The sequence below is a fragment of the Terrapene carolina genome, unplaced genomic scaffold, assembly GCF_002925995.2.
Source record: "Terrapene carolina triunguis isolate 2854851 unplaced genomic scaffold, T_m_triunguis-2.0 Scaffold131, whole genome shotgun sequence".
Lineage (NCBI taxonomy): Eukaryota > Metazoa > Chordata > Testudines > Emydidae > Terrapene > Terrapene triunguis.
The window spans coordinates 22,384,092-22,407,864 of NW_020664482.1; the positions used below are offsets into that span (position 1 = coordinate 22,384,092).

The 23,773-nt window shown below is 44.4% G+C and overlaps 2 protein-coding genes across 4 annotated transcripts in view; both read right to left on the minus strand.

Moving 5' to 3' along the window:
- The window catches only part of LOC112104784 (V-set and immunoglobulin domain-containing protein 4-like), a 34,085-nt gene extending 28,072 nt beyond the window's left edge, over window positions 1–6,013 (minus strand). For 2 of the 3 annotated variants that reach the window (XM_024197320.2, XM_024197321.2), the window contains exon 1: window positions 5,892–6,013. The gene's annotated coding sequence lies outside the window, so the exon portion shown is untranslated. Of the gene's footprint in view, window positions 1–1,210; window positions 1,247–5,891 lie in introns of those variants that run through there. The other variant, XM_024197322.3, reaches the window with a different exon arrangement.
- Window positions 6,014–13,728: 7,715 nt separating this feature from the next.
- LOC112104778 (V-set and immunoglobulin domain-containing protein 4-like) lies at window positions 13,729–22,750 on the minus strand. The gene is made up of 7 exons (XM_026653082.2): window positions 22,660–22,750; window positions 21,231–21,662; window positions 20,161–20,442; window positions 19,637–19,705; window positions 19,046–19,159; window positions 15,917–15,938; window positions 13,729–13,985 (listed from the first exon to the last, which is right to left on the minus strand). Exons 1-7 carry the CDS (start codon window positions 22,748–22,750, stop codon window positions 13,775–13,777), a joined length of 1,221 nt encoding a protein of 406 aa, XP_026508867.1. The 3' UTR covers window positions 13,729–13,774.
- Window positions 22,751–23,773: the final 1,023 nt, after the last annotated feature.

Here is a 23,773-nt window from a genome sequence, read left to right on the forward strand (position 1 = left end):
AATAATATGTCAGCTTATTATTTTAAAATAGTTATCCAGATATTTCAATTTAAACATACAAGATTAGATAAAAACAACTACAAAGAGATAGATTTTAAGCAAGTCCAAGTAATAAAAGTCAGAAATGCTTACAAGAAAAATAAAGATAAAACTCTTTCTGGTGCCTAACTTAAACTATACTAGGTTCAAAGAGAAGTTCTCTCACCACATGCTTTCAGCAGTCTTACTGACCAAATTCTCGGTCAGGACCCCTCCCCAGAGTCCATCAGCTGCTTCCTTTGTCTTTTCAGGTGCAGAGAATATGATGGGCAGAGGGAGGGAGGGAGGGAGAGAGTCCCATCTGCCCTTTGAGAAGTATTTCCAGCTGGGAGCAAGGCAGCAGGCAGTCTGTGTGGAAGGAAACTCCATGCTGTTTCTTTGCTAAGATGTAGATTTTTGCCCAGACCCCTTTCCTGCCAAAGAATGGCCACTTAGCAGGTAATGGTCCATCAGCCCTGTTTACACTTGGCTAAGGCATCAGCTTGCCCTTTGTCTCTGAGGAACTGGTTTGACCACTCCACAGGTTTATCTGGAAAACATATGTTTAGTCACGATCTCAGCTTGTTTATAACTGCACAGATAATGCTGCTATGTGCATTTTGTCGTGCTATTACTGATCATCAAATTATGAGGTATTTAAATGATACCTCACAAGGCATACCTCGTACAAACATTTTATAATAGAGTGTAAGGTATGAACACAGGGGCATATTCTGTCACATCTCCCCCTTTACAAAGCTGCAGAAGGGTTAGCCACTGGCCCACTGGCTGACCTGGAGGAAGCAGGTCAGGACACTCTTTCCTGGGTAGGGCATTTGCCACCATGTTTTTTTTCCTCCTTTATATACACAATTTCCATATTAAACACCTCAAAGCCCGAAAACAGTGTCTGATGCCTCTGTACACAGTTCAAACACCTTTTCAAAATCTGGACTAGCTAGAACAGGCTTTTTAGACAAGATTTTTTTTTTTCCTTATCAAAACCCTCTTTTCATGCCTTTTTTTACACGTGTTTTTTTTTTTTTTTTTTTTAAACATAGATCTGTGCTTGCAGATACAATGTCACTGAACTGACACACAAACCTTCTGTAATAAATTTACCAGATCTATGAAAGATTGGACCTGTTGTTTTGGTTGGGGTATAGGCCAATTTACAATGGCTTCAACTTACCAGGGATCAGGGGATATTTGACCTTCCCGTACCCAGTGTCCCAAATAAGGAACTCTGGCTGATCCAGTTTTACATTTGGAGGCTTTTATAGTTAGGCCTGCTTCTTTGAGCTTTGATGACACAATTTTAAAGTATTTTTTGTGATCAGTCCAAGTGTTGCTAAATACGCCGATGTTGTTGACATACGCCTTTGGAAAGTTCTGCAAACCATTTAACACTTGGTGGACCAGCCTTTGAAAGGTAGCTCCTGCATTAATTAACCCAAATGGTAACATTGTGAATTCAGATATTTCGCTTGGCTTAAAATGCCCAGCATATGATCAGTTCTAGTCATGGGATACACATCTGGTACGGTGACAGCATTGAGTTTTCTATGCTCACCACAAAACCTTACCATGTTGTCTTTCTTAGGTACCAAGACCACAGGTGACACCCAAGAGCTGTCAGACTCTTTAAATTACTCCCAGTTCTAACATGCTTTATATTTCTATATGACTTTGTTCCTGCACCTTGCCAATGGCCCTGTAGGGTCTGCTGGCAGGTGGCTGTGCTCCTTCTGTAATGATTTTGAGTCAGCAAGTGTGTCTTCCCTGGCTTGTTAGAAAACACCTCTTTGTGTTCTTGCAGCACTGACAACAGCTCTGCCTTTTCAACTGGAGTTAAGGCACTGCAGATATCAATGCTTTCCAAAGTTGAGTCAGTCTGGTGTTCAGCCATCAGATCAAAGAGGCAGCGTGCCTCCATTTCCCTTTCTGCGCAGCAGTTGTTTACCCTGTCATTCCTCCTGTGATACGCTTTAAGTCTGTTTACATGTACTGGGTGTGGGACAGCATTACATGAGACTTTTTAACATGATATGTTATGTATCTTCATCTACCTCTATCACCTCAAGAAGTCCTTCCCAAGAATTTTGCATTTTTTTCCACAGGGCTTAATACCATTACCAAGTCTCTTATTTCAAAAGTGCATTTGCAAGTATGTTGATCATACTACACATTTTCTTTGGACTGACAGTCTTTGGGGTTAGTTTGTCTCTTCTTTCTTTTCTGAACCTTTGTACATATTCAGTTACTGGCTCTCCCTCCACCTCAGTGTTAGTCAGAGCTATTGCTTGAGGATATCTAGTGGCAAAATCCACGAGGGTATATTCTGTCACACACAGGAGGACAATAATTTCACCCAAATACTTTAGTTGCATTTCAGTCCTCAGAAAATGAAGTTGCATGCCACAGACTGAGAACAGGAGAGACCAAGGTGCCACCAATGCCCACGGCCACTGCAATGGCAGGGAATTGATTAGACGAGACATTCCCAGATGACACCAGCAGGCAAACCACGCCCCATGCTGCAGAGGAAGACTAATAAACCCTAGAGTCCCTGCAAATCTGATCTGGGAGAAAAATCCCCTGACCCCAGATCTGGAGGTCAGTATGATCCTGAGTGTGTGAGGAAGACCCACAAGCCAGGGTCTTCTCCTCTAATCCACCCTATATGGTGTTCTGTCTCCTGCTGTGGCCAATCTCTGATAGTTCAGAGGAAGGTGGAAATGAACCAATCCCAAGACATGTAGCCAACTGAGCATTGGGGAAAAAATTTCCTTCCTGACACCTACTAGTGACTGGTTGAAGCCCTGAAGCATTAGATTTGATGATAAACATTATCTTAATGAATAACTGCAAGTGTTATGAGTATGCTGAGGGCAATACAAGTGGTCCCATTCTCCACTTGGCCCCTGAAGGCAGAGGATGAACAGGAGGATTCAGATTCACAGGTTCCAAGCCCAGAAAGGACAGCCACAACCATCCAGTCTGCCAGGCCACCCCCTCCTTCCCAACCACACAGAGGCCATCGAATTTCTCCCAGAAGCTGGATTAAGGCATATGTTTTTAAAAGATACCAATGCTTGGAGTCTTTGACATGAGAGAAGGTAAGTCCACCACCTCGCCTGGTAAGTGTTGGGATTCCCTCTGAGACCTTTTTCCATTGGACTTCTCAAGAACTCCAGACTTTGTTACTCTGGTATCTTTATTTGACATACATCAAGACTATGCTAAGTTGGTCGGACTCAAATGCAAAGGGTGGATGCAGGGTACATCACAGCTCCAAAGTTACACAGAAACCCTCTCCCTTTGTATACGTTTACACATTGCATCACACCTTTTGGACTGGTGACTTTGCAGGAACCAATCCCTGTGCAGTATGTGCTGTCCACCCATTGTCCATGCTCATTCCTAACTTATCTTGTCCATTGTTATCTTGTTTGTAGTAAATGGTTCCCTCTTATCTTAGCTGACTCAGACTTTCAGTCTTTTAGCCTACTGCCCTATTTACTTATCTGTGTTGTATGAATGTTCTGTTTTCAGCCTAATGATCTCTTTCCCTCCCTAATTCTATCTTCCAAGAAGTGCTCCCCCCATCTGTTACTCATTCATGACAGGCCATGCCTCAGCTACACTAAACTGTTCCAATGTTTAATTATCCTCAAAACTAGGAAATTATGTCTTATTTTAAGGCTGAATTTATCTAACTTCATCTTCCAGACATTGGAACTTGTTATGCCTTTGAAACATGACCCCTGCTCCCCAATAAAATGTCCCTTCCACGTGTAAGTGCCTACACACAGTGATCAAGTCACCTCTCAACCTTCTCTTCAGCAACCTGAGATTGAGCTCCTTCAGCCTCATATCAAAGGCTTGTTTTCTAGCCCAGAGATCATTTTTTGGTCCTCCTTTGAACTCTCTCCAGTATTTCCTCAGCCTTCCGGAAGTGTGGACACCAGAACTGGAGACAGTATTTTAGTAGCGATCTTACTAATGTTGTCTACAGACGCAAGATCACATCCCTACTTCTACTTGATATTCCCCTTTTTAAATATCCAAGGATCTCATATTTATCCTTTTCGATACAGCATTGCACTGAGAGTTAACAGTGAGGTGATTATCTATAATGACCATATAGTCCTTTTCTGAGTCACTTTTTTCCAAGATAGTCTCACTGTGTAGATATAACCTGCATCCTTGGAACCCAGATGTATTACCTAGCATGTAGCTGTATTAAAACACATTTTGTTGGATTGTGATCAGTTAACCAGGTGATTCAGATCCTTCTGAATCCATCCTCCTTGTTATTCACTACCTCACCAACCTTTGTGTCCTCTGCAAATGTTACCAGAAAAGATTTTAACATCATAATCTAAATCATGGAAACAAATATTAAATAGCATTTGACCAAGAACCAATCCCCAGGGGATAGTAACATTTCACTCATTGATACCTCCCAATTAACAACTACACTTCAAGATCTGTCAGCGACTCAGATTTTCATCCCTCTAATGTGTGACCTCTCAATTCCATGTATAGTAATGTAAGTTTTTAAATCAAGAAGTCTTGTGATACTATGTCAAATGCCTGGGAAAAATCCAAGTATACTATCTCACACAGTTGCCTTTATCAACCAGACCTGTAATCCTATCCTGTTTGACAAGACCTACCTTGCATGAAACTATGCTGACTAGTATTAATTATATATTTATATTTTTGACCTTCCTTATTGCTTTAAAATCAGATAGCTAATGTTTGGCATCTGCTGGAAGTTGCAAAAATGAAGTGGGTCCTATCAGTCTTCACAAAACGATCCTCTCTCCTATCAGGTGCAAAATGTCTTGTCAGTGCACTAGCTCCCATCATACACTGGTCCCATCACACCAGCTAAGTCTGTTGCAACAGGTTTTTGATGCTCTGCTGTGTTCCATCAGTAAGAGCAGATCTAGCATCGCCTTTTCCCTGGGTGGTGCCTAACCACTTTCAAAATATCAGGTGTCAGGATATCCCTGTGTGAAAGATGACCCTCAGCACTTGGGTTATACCTAAACATCCAGCACATGCATGATAATACTCTGCAAGGGAATTTAGCCTTCTTTACTCTTAGATGTTTGGTACATTCCCTCAAGCTGAGCTATTTGCTCATGCACCTTCTTACACGCAGAATGATGAAAGGCATGACAAATGTGCTGATTTTACAGTCCTAGACTTTAATTACTTCATCTCATGTTCCTCCTTTGCTACCCAACCTCCCCACATCCGGAGCACACTGGTGCCAGCAAGCCTGCACATTTCCAAGACCTCATCACCAATAAAAACACTGTCAGCATTTTCTGTTTCCATTTTAAAACCTAGGTTTCGTAGCTCTAGATTTTTAAAACCGTTCTCAAGAAAAGAAACAAAACTTGGAGGGGGAAAAAGTGAAGGAACTGGATCTAAAATATGATGGTGAACAATGCTTAACCCTGCTGCTGCAGCCAGATACATTCATGCTTCAAAAGAGATCAGTAGCTGGAAGTGCAGATATTGAAATCAAACCTGTTCAGACTGGAAATGATAGAAGAACAACCACATTTCCTGACATATGTGATTGGTTTGAAATTGTATTAGAACAGCTGGGTCTGCACTGTATTGCTGCTCCCAGCAAAATCCAGACATAGCAAAGGCATGTGAAAAATTACAAACCAAACCCACGTTTTTTCAAAACCAAGAAATTGGCCCCATTCAGCGACTCCTAAAAATCAGCCAAGGGCACTGCATATCCAACAAGTAGCAATACAAGAGCTACAAATGTAAAAGATCTCGCCGGTAAAGGACAGTTACAAAAGTACTGGAATAATTAGCATTTCGTAGGTACTCACCTGTTAGAATACAGATATTCAGGCCTGCTTGTAAAGGCCTATACTTTAAGAACGTAGGTGTATTTTTATCACTTAGCTACTTATAGAGGTATAAAACAAAGAATCAAAATCACCGTCCGCCTATGTATGGGCCTTCTCTCACTAGGATACTCTGAAGCCTTGTCCTTAGGCTAAGGCCTCTGGCTAAGCAGCAGGGGCAGTGGCCACATCCTCACATTCAAAACCAATTAATTGAAATAAGGTGGTATTGGGCTGTTAGGAAGACGATCCTGTCCTGATAATGCCCATCACCACCAGATAGAGAAACAGATCTTAAGATTGATTTCTTGCCAGACAGGATGCCCTTATCAATGGTTGTGGTTGTGAAACCCTCATTTCTGTATTGTTTTATCTTTATGGCCCCCACTTTTCTATTGTGAATCTGTCTGGTTCTCTAATTGTTTCTGACTGCTGTATAATTAATTTTGCTAGGTGTAAGTTAATTAGGGTAGTGGCATATAATTGGTTAGAGAATTATGTTACAGTATGTTAGGATTGGTTAGTTAAATTTCAGTAAAATGATTGGTTAAGATATAGCTGAGAATATTACTATATAAACTGGGGTCAAACGGGAAGTGGAAGGGGAAATTGGAATCATGCTTGCTAAGTGGGGGGGGCGGGAATAGGGAATGATGAACAGACACAGGCAAGGTTCTGCGGCGTCAGAGCTGGGTAGGGGGACACAGGGTAAACGCTCTGTGGCGTCAGAGCTGGGAACGGAACACTGGGGAACAGACTATCGGCGTATAGCGATAAGCCTGACTGGTGTGAAGGGCTTCAGAATATGCTTGCTTGGAAACTAACCCCAATAAACATCGCATTGTTTGCACTTCAGACTTCTGGTCTTTTGCTGCTTGCTGTCTGCGTGAGAAGAACCAGGGAAGTGAGAAGGTTGAGGGAAAGCCCTCTAACACAGGGGTAGGCAAACTATGGCCCAGGGGCCACATTCGGCCCTTCAGATGTTTTAATCCGGCCGTCGAGCTCCCATTGGGGAGCGGGGTCTGGGTTTTGCCCTGCTCCAGCTGGGGAGAGGGGCCGGGGGCTTGCCCCGATCCACACGTGCCGTGGCTCTGCACAGCTCCCAGAAACAGAAGCATGTCCCCCCTCAATAGGGCAGGAGGGGGATCCAGGCTGGGGCAGGGGCTTGGAGCACGGGAGGGGGTTAGGGGTGCAGGCTTTGGGTGGCGGTTACCTCAAGAAGTTCCCCCTCCAGCTCCTATGTGCAGGGGCAGCCAGGGGGCTCCACATGCTGCCCCCACCTCAAGCCCCACCCCCGCAGCTCCAATTGGCTAGGAACTTGGGCCAATGGGAGCTGCAGGGGCAGCACCTGTGGCCGGGGCAGCACGCCGAGCTGCCTGGCCGTGCCTCCACGTAGGAGCTGGAGGGGGAACTTCTTGAGGTAACTGCCACCCGGAGCCTGCACCCCTAACCCCCTCCCATGCTCCAACCCCCTGCCCCAGCCCTGATCCCCCTCCTGCCCTCAGTCCCAGCTCAGAGCACCCTCCTGCATCCCCAGCCCCTCATCCCCAGCCCCACCCCAGAGCTTGCACCCCCAGCCGGAGCCCTCTCCCCCCCAGACTCCAACCCTCTGCCCCAGCCTGGAGCTCCTTCCCGCACCCTGAACTCCCCATTTCTGTCCCTACCCCTGAGCCCACACCCCCAGCCGGAGCCCTCACCCCCCTCCCACGCCCCAACCCCCAATTTCGTGAGCTTTCATGGCCCGCCATGCAATTTTCATACCCAGATGTGGACCTTGGGCCAAAAAGTTTCCCCACCTCAGCTCTAACATCTTGGTGCTGTGACTCGGATACATCACATCGGACAGGTGAGTGGCAGCCAGGTAAGTCTCCCTCCCCAACAGTCCCCACAGCTGCTTGGAGGGGGTTATGGCAGGCTCTCATGATGGTAGTTGCGGGTCCTTGCAAACTGGGGTAATGGTCTTTTTGGATAAGTGGATATGGAAGAATCAGGGCCCATTCCAGGCATGGGGGTCAACCTGGGATGAGATTAAAAAGGAAATGGAAGCAGTGTTAGGGGACCCAGAGGGATGGGGGCTGGCTGAGGAGCCCACCCTCCTGGATAAATGGGTAGTGGAAGGAGGTCCGTGCCCACGGGGACAGGATGCCTTCCAGGGAAAGGAGGCACTTAAGTCCGCTTGTAAGAGGTTTGAAGTAAAGGCAGCATTATGGGAAGCTGCCAGTAATCTTTCAAGTTTGGTGCTACTCCAGTGAAGGCTACTGAAAATTAGCATTAGGGGTGGTTAAAGATGATTTGGCACAACAGGGTTTGGAGTCAAAAACAGAGTTAACAGACCACCTTAAGAGACAGGAGCTGGGACTTGGTCCTAGGGGAGTGGAGAAAAAAAAGTTTCAAAGTGAAAAACAGCAGGGTTTGCAGGAGCGGGTAACACTCTTCTCCCAGAGCCAGGATAAAAACCTGGGGGTAAGGGTTCCCAACTGTTTAAACTTAGGGAGCCCTACCCTGTGCTCAGAGCTAACTATATCCTTTTCTTCTTCTTTTTCTTCTCCTTCTCCTCTGTTTGCTTAATTTGCTGCTGTTAGCCTGTACTTTAAAATAACTTCACAGGGTTAATTGGTTGCTTTCCACCCCACTCCCCTCTCTCACACTTTTGGTTTTTCCGAAGTTTTAATGGAAGGTACTTTAGATATTCATGTGAAATGTTTGTTTGTTTTGGGACAATGTTTGTTTGTTTTTGGAAGTCTGCTGGATTCCGTTAACATTTTGAGAGTAAAAGATCCAGGGGTGACCATGGAGATAAAAGTTTTGTACTGCCTTTTTGAACAATCCCGAGGTAAAGATAGCACAGGGTAAAAAAGGCAGTTGTTTGCAGAAATTAATACTACAGAATGTGGGGGGAATTTGGAGGGAAGTAAATGGTTGGGAGTTGTGGAAATGTTAAAAGGTAACGGTTGTGAAGATGTTACAGAGTAACAGTTGTGGTGTTATAAGAAGGAAGCTTTTGGTTTGATGATAAAACTCAGTTATGTAAATGTAATTATTTGTGCAACTCGGTACCGTCACATTGGGTTGAACCGCAGTAGTTAAACAAATTACCCAATGGGGTCAGGTGTCTACTACAACCACCAGGGCCGTCCTTAGGCATACACAGCATACGCAGCTGCGTAGGGCACCCAGAAATTTGGGGCACCTCTAGGTCTTAGTGTCCACCCTCCCACCTCTTCCTACCCCTGTTCTGACCCTTCCTACAGGCTCCTACAGCTAGCTGCTGCAGCCTGGTGAGTCTTCCTCCTGAGGGGATCTAGTAAAAGTGAAAAAGTCTCCAGCCTGCCAGGCCTATTAGCACAACATTGAAACTGTTAAAGAGCCATTCAAGGGGTAATGAAGCCATTGAACAGGCATTTGCCAACCCCCAGGTATATACTGTCAGTTTCTGAATTTACTGACAAAAACAGTTGTGCATGACTAATATTTACTCAGAACATGTTCATCTACAGGACCTTAGTTTAAAATTTGCTTTAAAAATATTTCATTAGAAGATTGCTGAAGATTATAAAATCACATCTCTAAAAAATCCTTGCCTAGATTTTTAGATGCATAATCTGAATATTCATCTTTAGCCTTAAATGCTTGGATCTTCAGACATAGTTTTTTTAATAAATCCTTCAAAAGACCACCCTTATCTAAAATACACATTTTAATTTTAATTACTATAATACAAAAAGCTTGCGTCCAAAGTCTTCCTGTCCATCCCTTTCTCCCTTCACCACCCGGTTGAAGAGAGCCCTTAAAGAGACATTACCCCTTTCCTTCCAGATAGCTGGACAAACGAGTTTCCCTTTCTTTACTTCTGATTATTTGATGAACTAGTTTTAAGAGAACCCTCCAGCAAAAAGAGTACCTTAGTAAGATATAAAATCCTTTGTTATGCATAAAATCTTTGGAAACATATTTTTTAAAGTTGGTGAAATTTCATAAACATGTCTATTGTTATGGAGATCACACAATGTCTATTGTTATGGAGATCACACAATGCAAATTAGTGTTCCCTTTTTCTAAAAGCAATGAATATTGTTATGAAGACACTAAACCTCTGTGACTGATTAATTTAAAATAATGTCTTTGTTTCAGTGAGTTAAGTATGTAGTAGTTATCTGGAATGATTACTTTATGACAGCTTAAGCGTACATTTAAAATATAAAATCAGCTTAGAAATAATGATTAAGAACATGTAAATCAGAGAAGAGCTGCGTCATGTATTCCATAACATTTAACGTTGTATTCAGAAAGACAGCTGACTCGCCCTTACCACAAAGTTTTTGCAAATAAATCTTTGACAAACTTCAGGGCATATCAAAAAACCTGTGACTAACATTCTTTATTCCCAAATTTAGTGCTTTTAATTAGGTATCTTCTGCATGTCCAATCTTCACCAGCTGTCATGCAGTGGAAAACCTGCTCTTCTGCAATTTCTTTAATGTCATTTGCTTCATTTGGGTTCAGGGATTTGTCTGGAAGGGGGTGAGCAGGGAGGGGGAGGGAAGAGAGGAGGGAGACAGTGGGGAGAGGGTGGGGCCTGGGCAGAGTGGGGGTGGGACTTGGGGTGGAGCAGGAGTGGAGTATGGGCAGGGCCACAGGCAGAAGAGGTGGGCTGGGGAGCTAGCCTCCCCAAGCGGCAGCTTCACCGCCCATGACCGCAGGTAAGAGCGGTTCGGCTCCCGCACACCCAATGCGCACTGCAGTGTCCTTAGGCAGGGGCCATATTCACAGAGCCGAATGCGCCGTCACCGTGCATTCTGCGTGAGGGAGAGGGTTTGGGGCTTTCTGCGGGGAACTGTGACTCTCCACCGCTGTGAGGCAGGCCGGGTGGCTCAGTATCCTTAGTGCCTCCCCCCTCGGCTGCAAGCCTGGGCTGCCGTCGGGCATAGGGGCACCAGTTTAATAATACTGCGTGGGGCTCCAAAGATCCTAAGGACGGCCCTGACCACCAATGTTTTTGTCCCCAGGAGCCTTTATAGCTATTGTGTGGGAAAATGGGCCCTTTTCCCACAGAAATGGTCTGTAAAGGACTGCTGCAGGCAGCCAGATACTCTGATCTATATTATTTGACTAATAGACTATTGACTATTATTTAATCAAAATCACTAAAGGAATGTAAGGGGTTTCCATTAAAACATGACTGTCTCTGATTGTACAAGATGGAAATGGAATCTTGTGTAAAAATAATAAAAGCAGTGCAAGGGGTAAAAGAGAATTTTTGTGTGTGAATCTTTTTGTGTAATTATGTGAGGTTTTAAGGACCTAAACAACACTCATGGTTTGTAAAATCCTGTTTGTAGGTTTAAGATAAATTGGTTTTGTTTTGTTTTTAAATAAAGAAAAAAGAATGGCAGTAAATCCATTTGAATCTTTCATTCAAAGTTGCAAAACTGACAGTTTTTGCCAGACACAGGTAACTAGTGTTGTTTGGCTTTGGTATTTAGCATTCAGCCCTTAAAGGTACCTCAATGTTTAATATGTTTTTAAATAAAGACCAAAGTTGTGGCTGTTGTGGGAGACGGCCAGGGCCATGGGATGAGAGAAACATTCTGGATCTTTTGTGTATGTGTGCACAGGAAAAAAGAGAAGGAAAAGGGGAGCAATGTTAGGAAAACTGAGCCTTGGGGTGGCTCTGGGTGATCGGATGGTCGCTTTGGTGGGGGTGCATGAGAACTCTGTGGGCATGGGGGAGGCAGTAACATCTTGTGTGAAAGTTGATGTGGCTAATATAATGTTGTAGAGTTGAACTGTGGAGGAGGAGACATTTTCCCAAAACAGGTGCAGTGTATATTGTTGAAGGGGTAAAAGAAATGCAAACAAAACATGTTACTTAATTAAAATCCTATTAGGGCTCCAAAAGGAGTCACAATAGGTTGTGTTTTCTTTTCCAGGTGGTTGTGTGTTTTAGAAGCAGGAGTTAAAATGAAAAGTAATCAGAACTCTGGTGGAAGTTAATTGTGTGCCTTTTAAGACAGAGTCTCTGAGCTGCTAAGAGCTTTGGATCCAAAAGCAAGCCAGAAAGCCTCTGTGTGGATGCAAATTACCTAGCTGATAGGGGAAGGAGAGAACTGCCCATAAATGGCAGCACAAAGGAGCGGCAAATAATAAATATACCTGGTCAGCAAATAAACTACTTGTAAGCAAGAAGACAATGACCCTCCAGGAAAGGGAGGTGGGAAAACAAGTCAAGCCTGAAAATAAGAGGGGACAGGTTAACCCTAAGTATTCCTTTGTGTGTGTGTCTGCACAGTGCTAAAATCTGAAGACAGATACAAAAGGAGTCTGCTTACATACACAACACCCTGACCTTGTAATTCACCAAAACCCCAAGCCTATGCAAAGATTTCAAAAGGGTAATGAACACACTGGCCTCAAAGACAATTTGTCTAAATAAAAGGCATGATATAACAAGATACTTATAAACACCTGTTGATAATAGATTTGATGCTAATGTTATTGTTAGTTCATATGGCAATAATGCTTCTCACCTGCTACCTGTGAATAAACTTAAAGCTAGGCACAGCAGAAAAACCATTACAAACGTGGTCTGTTGTACAAGAGGGGAAACTGAGGTACACCACCTCATGAATTTCATGAATGAACAGTGGGATAATTCACTAGCCTGTCTATAGAACAAAAGAAGGAAAGGATGGCGGTAATGCTTCTGTTTTCCCTGCAGTCAGCAAGATTTAGAAGGGTTATTTTTAGGCAATAATCTGTCCCTACCCAGAGGGCTGGGAAATGTTCCTTCTGTTTTTCAGACACTCTACAAGTAAGCTGGTGCCAGCGGAAGAATAACCCAGAGCACCGTGGTTCTACTGTCATGACAAAGATTGTGTTGTGTGTTTGTTTTGTTTGTCTTCTTACCGTTATTTTGGTGGATATTGTACAAGGAGGGCTAACACATATAGCAGCAAAGGTCAATGCATGGTGTGACCTGCCTGGGAATCACGGTCTACCCAAACTGAGAAAATCAAGTGCAAATAAAAAGGCACGAAATGGGGATTAAGAAGGACATAATATAAATTGTTACATGCATTTTACAGGAGGACGTATGAAGGGGAACCCAAGGATTCCGTGGCCTGGAATGGAACAATCATTGTTGCTAATCACAATTGTCACTATTGTAAACCCTGCCTAGATCCCGCAATGTGAAGTGGCAAAAGGAGGGAACACGTGGACTGCCATCTTTTCCAAAATGTTAAAAATGTAATTCTAGCAGGAGACAAAAGAAAGGGACTCTCTGAAAGAATAGGTCCCAAGTTGCAATTTGAGATACCATATGATTGGCTAGCTAACTAGCAGCCAAACTTTACTACAGAATACATACAGACTTCCTCTCGCACTAGAGGTATGGTATAAAAACTATTACAGAGCAAGATACAGAGGTAGAGTTTATTCCTTTCCGCTGGTACCTCCAGTGCTGTGTGGTTCTTATTTTTACCTTGCTTTCAGTTTTTTTTCCTGAACTCTCCTCGCATTATTAAAGGACCTTCCATTGTCTGTGCTGAATGTTAAACCCAGGAGAGAGAGAGAGAGAGAGAGAGAGAGAGAGAGAGACTTCTCACCTTGTATCATTCCTGGATAGTTTACACCAGGAAGCTGATCTTAGGAAGGTTTCATGCAAGTTCTCAAGCACCAATAGGGCAAACTGGATTCCATGAAGAACCAGAGGGTGATGCAATTGCCCTTCAACAATTAAAGCAATGAGCTTAATATTTTTATCAGAGAAGATGGTGGAAAGGATGAAGGGCTTCCCTTAATGGTCACCATTCAAGCTCTACAGCCCTATCTTCTGCTGCTGCTGGTGTGTAAATGCTGGTTTTCTATGGAACATCCCCCAGTTCATATTCAGATGCTGTTGCTTTCACAAGAGTCGCATAGTCGTTTTTCATTGTGCCAATTGTCTCATATTCATTCTCTTTCACAGGCTGTGATGTATAGTTGTTTTCACCTCTAGATTTTGCTTCCTCGTACGTGCACTTGACATTGACACCTGAACAAGTCTCTCCTCTTGTGAGGTTCATGGAGTTATGACTGAAACAAAAGTCTAATATTAATGGGAGGAAAGAACCAGGGGAGACTCAACATCACCCAGCTTCAAGATCCTGGGTAGTGTTCCCTCTAATTTTTTCCCATCCATGTACGGAATGAATTTTGTTATGTGCACCAATATGGAGGTGATGTGTTGTGGGGGTGGGGCTGAGGGGTTTGGAGTGTGGGAGGGGGCTCAGGGCTGGGGCAGAGGATTGGGGTTCAGGGGGTGAGGGCTCCGGCTGGGAGCGCAGGCTCTGGGGTGGGGCTGGCGATGAGGGGTTCAGGGTGCGAGAGGGGGCTCAGGCCTGGGGGTGCAGGCTCTGGGGTGGGACCAGGGATGAGGACTCCCCCCAGCCCTCTCTCCCTGCAGCAGCACCTGGGCTGGGGGAAAGCGTCTCTCCCCGCCGCAGCAGGTCCAGGGCTGGGGCGAGGTGCCTCTCCCCGCCACAGCAGCTGCGAGGCTGGGGCTGGGGGAAAGGCACCTCTCCCCGTTACAGCCCCAGAGCTAGGAGGGAGAGGCATGTCTCCTCGCCACAGCCCTGGGGCTGGGGGAGTTAAGTGCGCAGCTCTTGGTGGCCTCCTGTGCGGCCGCGCACCTTAGAGAGAATTTAGATCCTGGGCCAGATTTTAGTCTGCATTACACCAGCATAAACCTGGAGTCATTCCACTAACGTCAATGGAGTGATACTGGATTTATAGCAGGGTGGCAGAGATCAGGCTTTGGCCCTCTGCTTTTAAATGACAGTGGAATATTAGTTATGGAATAACAAGACTCTGGATACTAACCCAAGGACATTATGGGAGTCTGAAAAAGTTGTATTAAAAGGGAAGGCAACAATGATAAGAGAAAGAGAGAGAAACAATCTGCTAACTTTGGGACCAAATTCTCTGGTGGCATTATAACACTGACCTCAATGGGGCTATGCCAGCTGGGGATTTGGCCCTTGGAAAATAAAGGACAGAATAAATAGTGGACAAATTGCAACTTATGGGCCAAGTACCGCTGATAAAGTTCTGCAAGGTGGCATGTGGCTGGCCACATTTTTTACAATGCAGGTGCAGCCAATGAAGAGAAGTCCCAGCATGCAGCGAACAATATTGATCAGAGTTAGACCTTATTTTAACATACTGCTGTACAAACCTCACTTGGACAAATTTCATTGGCAGAATACCACACTACAACACACACTCATGATCACTTTCATTGGCATTTGGATAAATAGCTCCTACATTACATATTGTTGTATTGTTAGGACATTTAAATTGGCAGCTTGTCTTGTGTTAGTGAATGGAAGAGTAGGACACAGGGATGCAAATTTAGGATTAGGTTAGTCCAGGAAGAAATACCAGGGAGTAATGGAAGGAGGTTCAGCAAAGGACAGTTTTGGATGAACATCAGGAAATGGTTCTCACCTGGGAGACCCATTCAACTTGGATACTGTCCCAAGGGAAGAGCTTAGGGTGACCAGATAGCAAGTGTGAAAAATCAGGACAGGGGATGGGGGGTAATAGGTGCCTATATAAGAAAAAGCTCCAAATATTGGGACTGTCCCTATAAAATCGGGACATCTGGTCACCCTAGAAGAGCTAGAAATTCCCATTCTTTAGATTCTGGACAAAACACTGGGAATTCACTACAGAAGACAATTGTGCACTGGTCTCTTTGGTTAAGGAACAGAGGATCCAATAGGTCTTTTCCAACTCTAATTTTGGTGATTCTAAGATATTCACGAACAACATTTCTATTGCTGTCTCCTGTGTGAATATCTAATGCTGTCAATCACAAATATCATTAAGCTATTCAAACCCCTCCTCCTGTATAACCAAAGAGGACATTCATTCTTCACTTGGCAAATAGCTTTCCTGCCACAGAAATCAATATTATAACCCCAGAAGTTCTTTCAGCATGACAGATGAAGAATCTTACTCACTCTGTTACTTCATTCGGATTATCTGAAAAAAAGAAAAAGAAATGTGAATATTTTATAGTTTCATTCTTCCTAGTGGAAATCAGATTTTTATTTTTAAAGTCTTATCATTGAAAGATGTAATGATAATTGGCACTTACATAGCACAGTATGTTTTCATAACACAGTACAATCATAAATTAGTGCATCCATTCCAGGACCCTGTTAGGTAAGTATTGTTATTCCCGTTTTACCCATGGTAAAGCCAAGGCACAGAGTGGTTAAGAGACTTGACAAAACTGGGAATAGAAACAGCCTTGTGTTCAGTCCATTACATCTTGCTGCCCCTCCCTGGATGATGGTTCTACATAAGAACGGCCATGAAGGGTCAGACCAATGGTCCATTCTAGCCCAATATCCTGTCTTCCAACAATGGCCAATGCCAGGTGCTTCAGAGGAATGAACAGAAGAAGCAATCATCGAGTGATCTAATTCTTTTTTTGAGCCCTGTGACAGTGATACTTTCCAAAAGGCATCTGTCACTGAAGTGCCCTATGCTGCAATGAACACTGAAAATCTCTTCCTATTAGGACTGGATGTATTAGGCTTGCCAGGCTAATAAGTAGACACTAAAGTTGATTTGACCAGAACTAAAAATTAAAATTGCAAAATTAGTGTCAAGTTTACAAAGTGATTCAATGACATTTATCTGTGAACATCCTGCAATGACAAAATATATCCATGACATGACATCCAAACTAGTACTATATAGATACTTGGTGCTTTGGGAAAAAAAAAAGTCAGTTTTACAAAACTGAAAACAATCACAAGCCAAATCAGCTGGGTGGAAGTAAACAGAAAAATGTGAATGATAATTGGGAACGATTTAAGATGCCCATTAAGTCACAATTGCACCATTTAACACTGGGGGAAGCAGATAGTCATGAATAAAAACAAACAGCTAAGAATTGTAGAAAATTGATTAAGGAAGCAAAAGAAATCTATGACCAGCAGAGTTAAGAACAATAAGGAGTTTTTAATTACAAACAAGGAACAAAAGGAACAAAAAGGAATCCAGACAATAGTATTGGTCCATTATTAGATGAAAATGGTAGTATGGTCAATAATAATGCAGGGAAAAAAAGGAATAGTGTCCAATAATAACGAAATAGCATAATAAACTACTTGTGCTAAACAATCTGTTCCACCTTGTATTTAGCTGTGACACTCAGAGTTAATTTCCCACACCTGAAGATGTTGCAACATCAGAGTGTCACAGTTAAATACAAGGTAGCACAGATTGTGTAGCATGAGTAGTTAACACATTTCAAGGGACCAGATCTGTGTAGCTTGAAAGCTTGTCTAGTAACAGAAGTTGATCCATTAAAAGATAATGTACCAGCTTGTCCCCCAGAATTGTTGGCATTTGACTAGAAGCAGCTGTAGGGGTTAGGTGGTTCTCTCTTCTCTCTGCCATGTGCTCAGTGACACAGGCTTTCTTGCTGCTTTATAACTTTCTCTCTCTCCTCCTTTATTTTTTCTCTTTCTGTAACAGGCTAAGAGACTTTTGCTTTTCTCGGCTTTTCTCTCTCACTTCGGGTCTTGTTTATCTTCTCTAATATACATGCTCTATTCTTTATTTCAAAAGACATACAATTATTTTTCACACTTTTTTCAAAGTAACCTAAATGATAATATTTTCTAAAAACTAATATTTAATACTTTTACTTAAAAAAAGGGATAAAATATTTTCTCTGAAAAGACCTCAGCATATGTAAGGGACTGATCTTTTTTGTAGTTTTAAAACCCTCTTTTCTGACATTTTTTCTTTATCACTTTGTCATAATCCACGTTATTTTGTAAGTTATCTAAAAATGCCTATAAAAGTATTTTTCTTTAAAAGTGTGTAAAATACCTATGTTCATGTAAAACTCACACAAACAGCGCTAAAGTTCCCAATGAAGAAAAAGAATTCAAATGGCCAGCTGCACCAAAAGCAGACATATCCCAACAGGAGACTGGGGCAGAACATAAACCAAAACAGGGGCATGGAAACTGGGTCAGAGTTCTGTGGTGACAAATGCTATAGACTGCTTAACTATGTAGATCTGAATTATCCCAACACTGGGGCAGTATTTGATCTGGGTGTTTGTTTATTATACATTTAGGGGACAATATGGGGCCAGATCTGAATTTCATGTCTGTTCAGATGCAGGGTTTGGGCCTCTCTCCAGACTGACATAATTCATTGCCTGCTCACGTCCTGCTCAGTTCTTGGTTGCCTGGTGACCGCTTTGCACCAGCTATGCTAGTGCAGTATGACTGCCAGGAATACCCCAGCACAGAAGGCTTTCTTTGGCAGATGCTGAGCCATCTCTCTGCCCTTTCATATTTGCTCACCACCCATGGATGGAGCTGTGATGAATCTGCCAAGCAGAGAACTACCCATTCCCATCAACCACCTCCCCACCACACTTCATCTTCCACAGGCCAGGTAGGAGGAGATGGCAGATTTCTATTGAAAGAACGGACCAAGGAAGTTATCTGGCCCTTCTTTGGAAGCAATGGTGGCATGGCCAGTAGCAGCAGCGAAGCCTGAGGCAGAGGAAAATGTCCAGGAACTATGTACAGAGCAGGTTGCACAGAAACCAGGAAACCACATGTGGAACGTGGGATGACTTGAAGCAGGAATTAATTCAGGGAAATTCTATGGCCTGTGTTCTGCAGGAGGGCCAAGGCTAGATGATTACAGTGGTCCCTTCAGTAATCTACTCTTTCTACAGTCAATAGGAACTGTGTTGAGATGTCAATTGGAAGCAACTTTTACAGAATGAAACCATGACTTCCTATCAAACATCTCTGGGGCACACAGCTGCAAGAAGTGCATTCACACTATTGGAATGGATAGATAAAGTACTACAGGTTCAGTGCTCAAAGAAAATGAGACTAGCACAGTGGATTATGATTACCCTGTCAGTTCCTGGTCTTGATACGATATGCCTACCCTTTAGTGTTCCATTTCAAGAAGTGATCTTGATTGACTCATTTTCTTTCATTGCACTGTAGCAATGTTTTTATTTGGCCCCTCTCCAGAAATTTTCAGAAACAAAGTCAACCTGTTCGCCCGGAGCATCCCCAGCACACCCCACTCACCCTTCTCGGTCTTTCTCCTACACAAGACGACCGCAATGACAACAAACACCATAGCCACACAGAGCACAACGATCAGGATGATGAGATAGAGGGGCAGGCTGGTCCTCTGGTAACCTAAATCAAAACAGCACATGGTAAGGTTTCAAGTAAAGAAGCAAATGTGCTCTGCTGGGCTCCCCAACATACTGAATCCTCCCAAACCACTGGAGTTATGGAGGCAGGAATTTTGTTCCTGATCACTTCATGCCGTACCACATGGAGCTAAGGAAATCCATGACTCCTCTAGGCATGTCCTTCCAAGTGTTAGAACAGCTGCCATCCCATGGAGCCTGTAACCAAGTAGCCCAACAGCACGAGGTCATGCTTCACTGGACAGCAGAGGAAAGGGGTGTAGCAGCTAAAACCACATAGGGCAGCAGAGGTAATTTCCAGCAAGCTCTATCAACCTGAGGACTAACTTCTAAAATGGCAGCAAGTGGACGTGTCACATTCAGCCCACCCTTCTCCATCATTTACACAGAACCGCAATGAAAACACCACTTCCCTTCCCGTCTCCAAATTGCTTCCAATTCAGCACTGAGCAGGCCTCACCTCCTTCTGAGACGATGGTGTGCGCCTTGGTCTCAGAGCAGGGTACCGTGGTTGCTGGCTTTGTAAGGGCTAAAAGAGAAGTGACAAATGTGTCAGACTCTTCCATCCCTTCAATTGCGAATTTATAAATTGGATAAATGCAAAGTCTTCAGGGGGGAAGTTGTAAACCTCCCAAGTCTTTTAGAGCACTTCGCATCCGTAGATCTCAAAGGGCATTACAAAGGAAATGCCTGTTATCTCCAGGGTAAACTGAGGCACAGGAAGGGGACTTGCCTAAGGTCAGCAAGCTGGCAAGTGGCAGAGCTGGAGGATTGAGAACATTTTTATTACCCTAGCTATGGGGTCATTTTTATGATCAGCTATGTCCTAACTATGAAGGCTGAGAGTGAGAGCTCGGAAGTGTCACTACAGATGTTGTTTACATTCAGTCTAAATGTCTAAACCCTTCTTAAACCCTCTAAGCCATTTGCCTCATTATCATCCAGTGTCTCAGAGACCACCAAGCACTAGTTTGGGGCACTTACCCCTCACAGTCAGCTGCACTGCATCACTCTGCCGTATGACTTGTGAGCGTGCTCTGTTTTCTGCTTCACAGTAATATTTCCCCGTGTCAGACGTTCGCAGAGAATCAAACATAAGTATGGCGTGACTGCTCACACGCACTGCGTTTCCTCCTGGCTCTCCCTTGAACCATCGGTAGGTGATGGGTGGGGACCCATTGGCAGAGCAGGTCAGGCTTGTCCTAGCCCCTTTTGGTACAGTGAATCCCAGATTGCCTGGTCTGATGATGGGTTTAGTTACTGCAACTGAAAGACAGAGGGAAAGGGATGTGAGTCTGAATTGTCCCTTGCAGGGTATTTGATCTGGGAATTTGGATATTATAGAAATGTGCAGGAGTCTTCCCTGAATTCCATGGCTGTTCACCCTTCTCCAGAATGAATTAATTCATTACCTGCTCATATAACCCCCTTCTATACAGAGTTCTGAGCTCCAGTCATAGTTTCCTTGTGACTGCTTTGCACCAGCTATGCTAGCACAACGTGGCCACTGCAAGGAATACCCCCACACTTCAGTCTTTCACTGTCAGAGGCAGTGGGAATACCCCCACACTGTCTTTCTGTCCCTCCATAAGCCTTCCACACCAATGCTCAGAGAGTTCTGGGTGTGTTGGGGATGTTCTGGAGTGTGTAGCTGGGGCAATCCTGTACCCCAACTCTTTTATAACTGCTGCAAGGCCCATAGAGATATTCAGCAGTGAGGCACCTTAAGGCAGTTGTGAAGGCTAATCTTAATTAGCACTAGTGGCCAAACTAGGTACAAGCCACATCCCCAAATCAATGTCGCAGGCATGAATCCCATCCTTTGGCTCATTTCCCCCTCATTAGAATGGGGCTAGTGCCAGTGCAGTGAAGACGACGCATGGCGCTCGAGAATCCAAGGGAAATACTAGCCCCAACCCTGCAGATGTGGGGAGTCAGTGTGGAGTGGAAGTCCCTCTGCATAACCCCATCCCCACCAGATCTAAAGCCAGCTCAGTCAAGCGCTTTATGAGTGAGAAATGCCAAGTAAATGCAAATTTTATTATTGGATTTACCTTTAACAACATTAACTGTAGTGGTTCTCTCCCTTGTTAGCAGGCTCTTATTCTGGGTTCTCCAGGTGACTTTGCAAGTGTAGTGTCCACTGTCTGTGACTTCAAGCTTCTCAATTTCAAGAGAGACATCTCCTGGCGTGCTATTTGGCATGCTGACCCTACCTCTGTATTGTGACAACAGGATGTGATTGCCAGAGCTATCTCTTCGAAAGACGGTAGCAGGGCTTTGATCTCGGTCCAAGGTCCAAATGACTGTTTGCTGCACAAAGTCCTGGGAAGGCCTGTAGACACATGGCAAGGTGACGGAACTCTTCCATGTCCCTTCAATGTTGTGGGTGCCAGTCAGTTCCAGGATGGCTGTAGAGAGGGAGTAGGAGATGAGGGGTAGAAATAAAAGAACAGAAGAGAGAATGTCAGTAAGACCAAACAGTGCTAGAGGCACATCCAGGTGGAGTCCACTAAGCTGCAAGCACAGACAGTTATTCTTGACAAACACTACTGCTTGGTTTCCGTAGTCACACCTAGTGGATAGGGCACTGGCTTAGGATGTGGGGACCTGGCTTCAGTTCCCTGCTCCACCGTGGAATTCATGTGTGACCTTGGGCAAGCCACTTATTATTTCTGTGACTCAGTTCCCCCTCTGTAAGATGCAGATAACACCACTGTCTCACAGGGTGTGGTGAGGATACATACACAAAAAGATTGTCAAGTGCTTTGTGCTCTACTCATGAAAAGGAATTATGGTTATTGCCTCTCAGATCCTGTCATAACTTAATGTGGCTGCTTAGAAAGTTCCCCCCCCCCCCCTCTTCCTTCAAGTGCCCCATAGAGCAGAAAGAGATGCTCAGAGGCTGATGCACACAAGGCATGTTGTCCTAATTAGTTCGAACACAAGTCATGAGTTCTCTTGCAATGTCACTAGCCTTTGGTCTGTGAACTGGAACAATGGAACTGAAGTTCCTTGAACTTTGGGGAGGTCCAGATCTGCATCTCGTCTTCTTGGTTCATGGCCATCTTTGTAAGACGAATCCCAACCAGAGCACTGGATCAGAACTATGGGCAGGTTTGCATTTGGAACCACAATTCTTATCTCATCTCCAAGTTCTGTGAATCTAGGCTCACTCTTCCAGTTTATCAGATGCCCGTCCAAATTTCAGCCTCATAAATAGTCTGAGAACTGCTGCATCTCATTAGCAAGTGACTTCAGAATTTTCCTCAAAGTCCAGCTCTTACTTTTCGCCCCCCTGGTCCCCTTTTCTGAAAGCTTCCTGTTACTTTTAACTCAGTTTAAAACAGAACTCCAACTAAGGAACTGAAATAGGAGTTCACATACATCTAAACTTCTACTTTTGCATCACAAACCAGGACTGGTGCCTTCCCCCACATCCTTTCCTAAAACGTGGGAGTAACTCAGGGCTTCCACACTCACCTTTCAAAGCAGTTTTCAACATTTCCCCCTTATCCTGTTTTCCGAGTTCATTGTCATTCAGTGCAGATTTACTGATGAAGTGCAAGCGCATTTCATTTGAAACTGCAGCACGATGTAAAATGACAGCTCATATTCTGATCTCAATTATACCAGTGTGACTAGAATATCTTACAGTTATGGAGATCAGAGTCTGTCTGGAAGAGAGTTGTATGTAGAGCCATAGCTAGCACTGTAATTACAATGACACCCACTAGTAGAGGGATGGGCAAATTACGGCCTGTGGGCCGGATCTGGCCTACGAGCCGTTTTAAGCTGACCCGTGAGCCGCACCACGTGGCTCGGCCCTGCTCCGGTGCTACGGCCGGGGCTGCACCACGCGGCTCAGCCCCACTCTGGACGGGGTCCTGGGTTGGGGGCCGGACCACGGGGCTCAGCCCGGCTCCGTCGCTCCAGCTGGGGTGCTAGGTCGGGGCTGCACCACGCTTGAGGTAAGTGCTGCTAGGAGCCTGCACCCCTGAGCCTCTCCCTGTGCCCCAACCCTGATCCCCCTCCCACTCTCCAAACCCCTCGATCCCAGCCCAGAGCACCCTCCTGCACCCCAAACCTCTCATCCCCAGCCCCACCCCAGAGCCCACACCCCGAGCCAGAACCTGCACCCCTTCCCGCATCCCTGATCCCCGTCCCGTCCTCCGAACCCCTTGGTCCCAATCCCAAACTCCTCATCCCCAGCTTCACCCCAGAGCCCACACCCACACCCCAACGCCAATTTTATGAGCATTCATGGCCCGCCATACAATTTCTATTCCCCGATGTGGCCCTCGGGCCAAAAAGTTTGCCCACCCCTACACTAGTACAATTCTGAAAAGCTAAGTTCAAAAAGAATGAACTTATTCCAACCACAACATGAATTTTGAAGATGCTAAAATGCTAGAGAATAAACTCTCCCAGTACCCTGGACAGTCTTATTTTATTCTTACTCTGAGTACATTAAATCTGACAAATTGCTCAATACTGGGCTGTTTCTTACATTCTCCTTGTTGTATGTGTTGCAAAATGACTGAACTGGAAATACACAAGCTGCATTTTCACTCCAGGGATAATATGCTGCTACTTT

What these genes read in the sequence shown, in the direction of transcription:
- LOC112104778 (XM_026653082.2), bottom strand. Translation starts at nt 22,750, where the DNA reads ATGCGCTTGCACTTCATCAGTAAATCTGCACTGAATGACAATGAACTC. An exon ending in GTTGAAAACTGCTTTGAAAG is followed by an intron (nt 21,663 to 22,659) that starts GTGAGTGTGGAA and finishes ATGTGCCTCTAG; the next exon opens with CACTGTTTGGTCTTACTGAC. An exon ending in TAGGAGAAAGACCGAGAAGG is followed by an intron (nt 15,939 to 19,045) that starts GTGAGTGGGGTG and finishes TCTTTTTTTCAG; the next exon opens with ATAATCCGAATGAAGTAACA.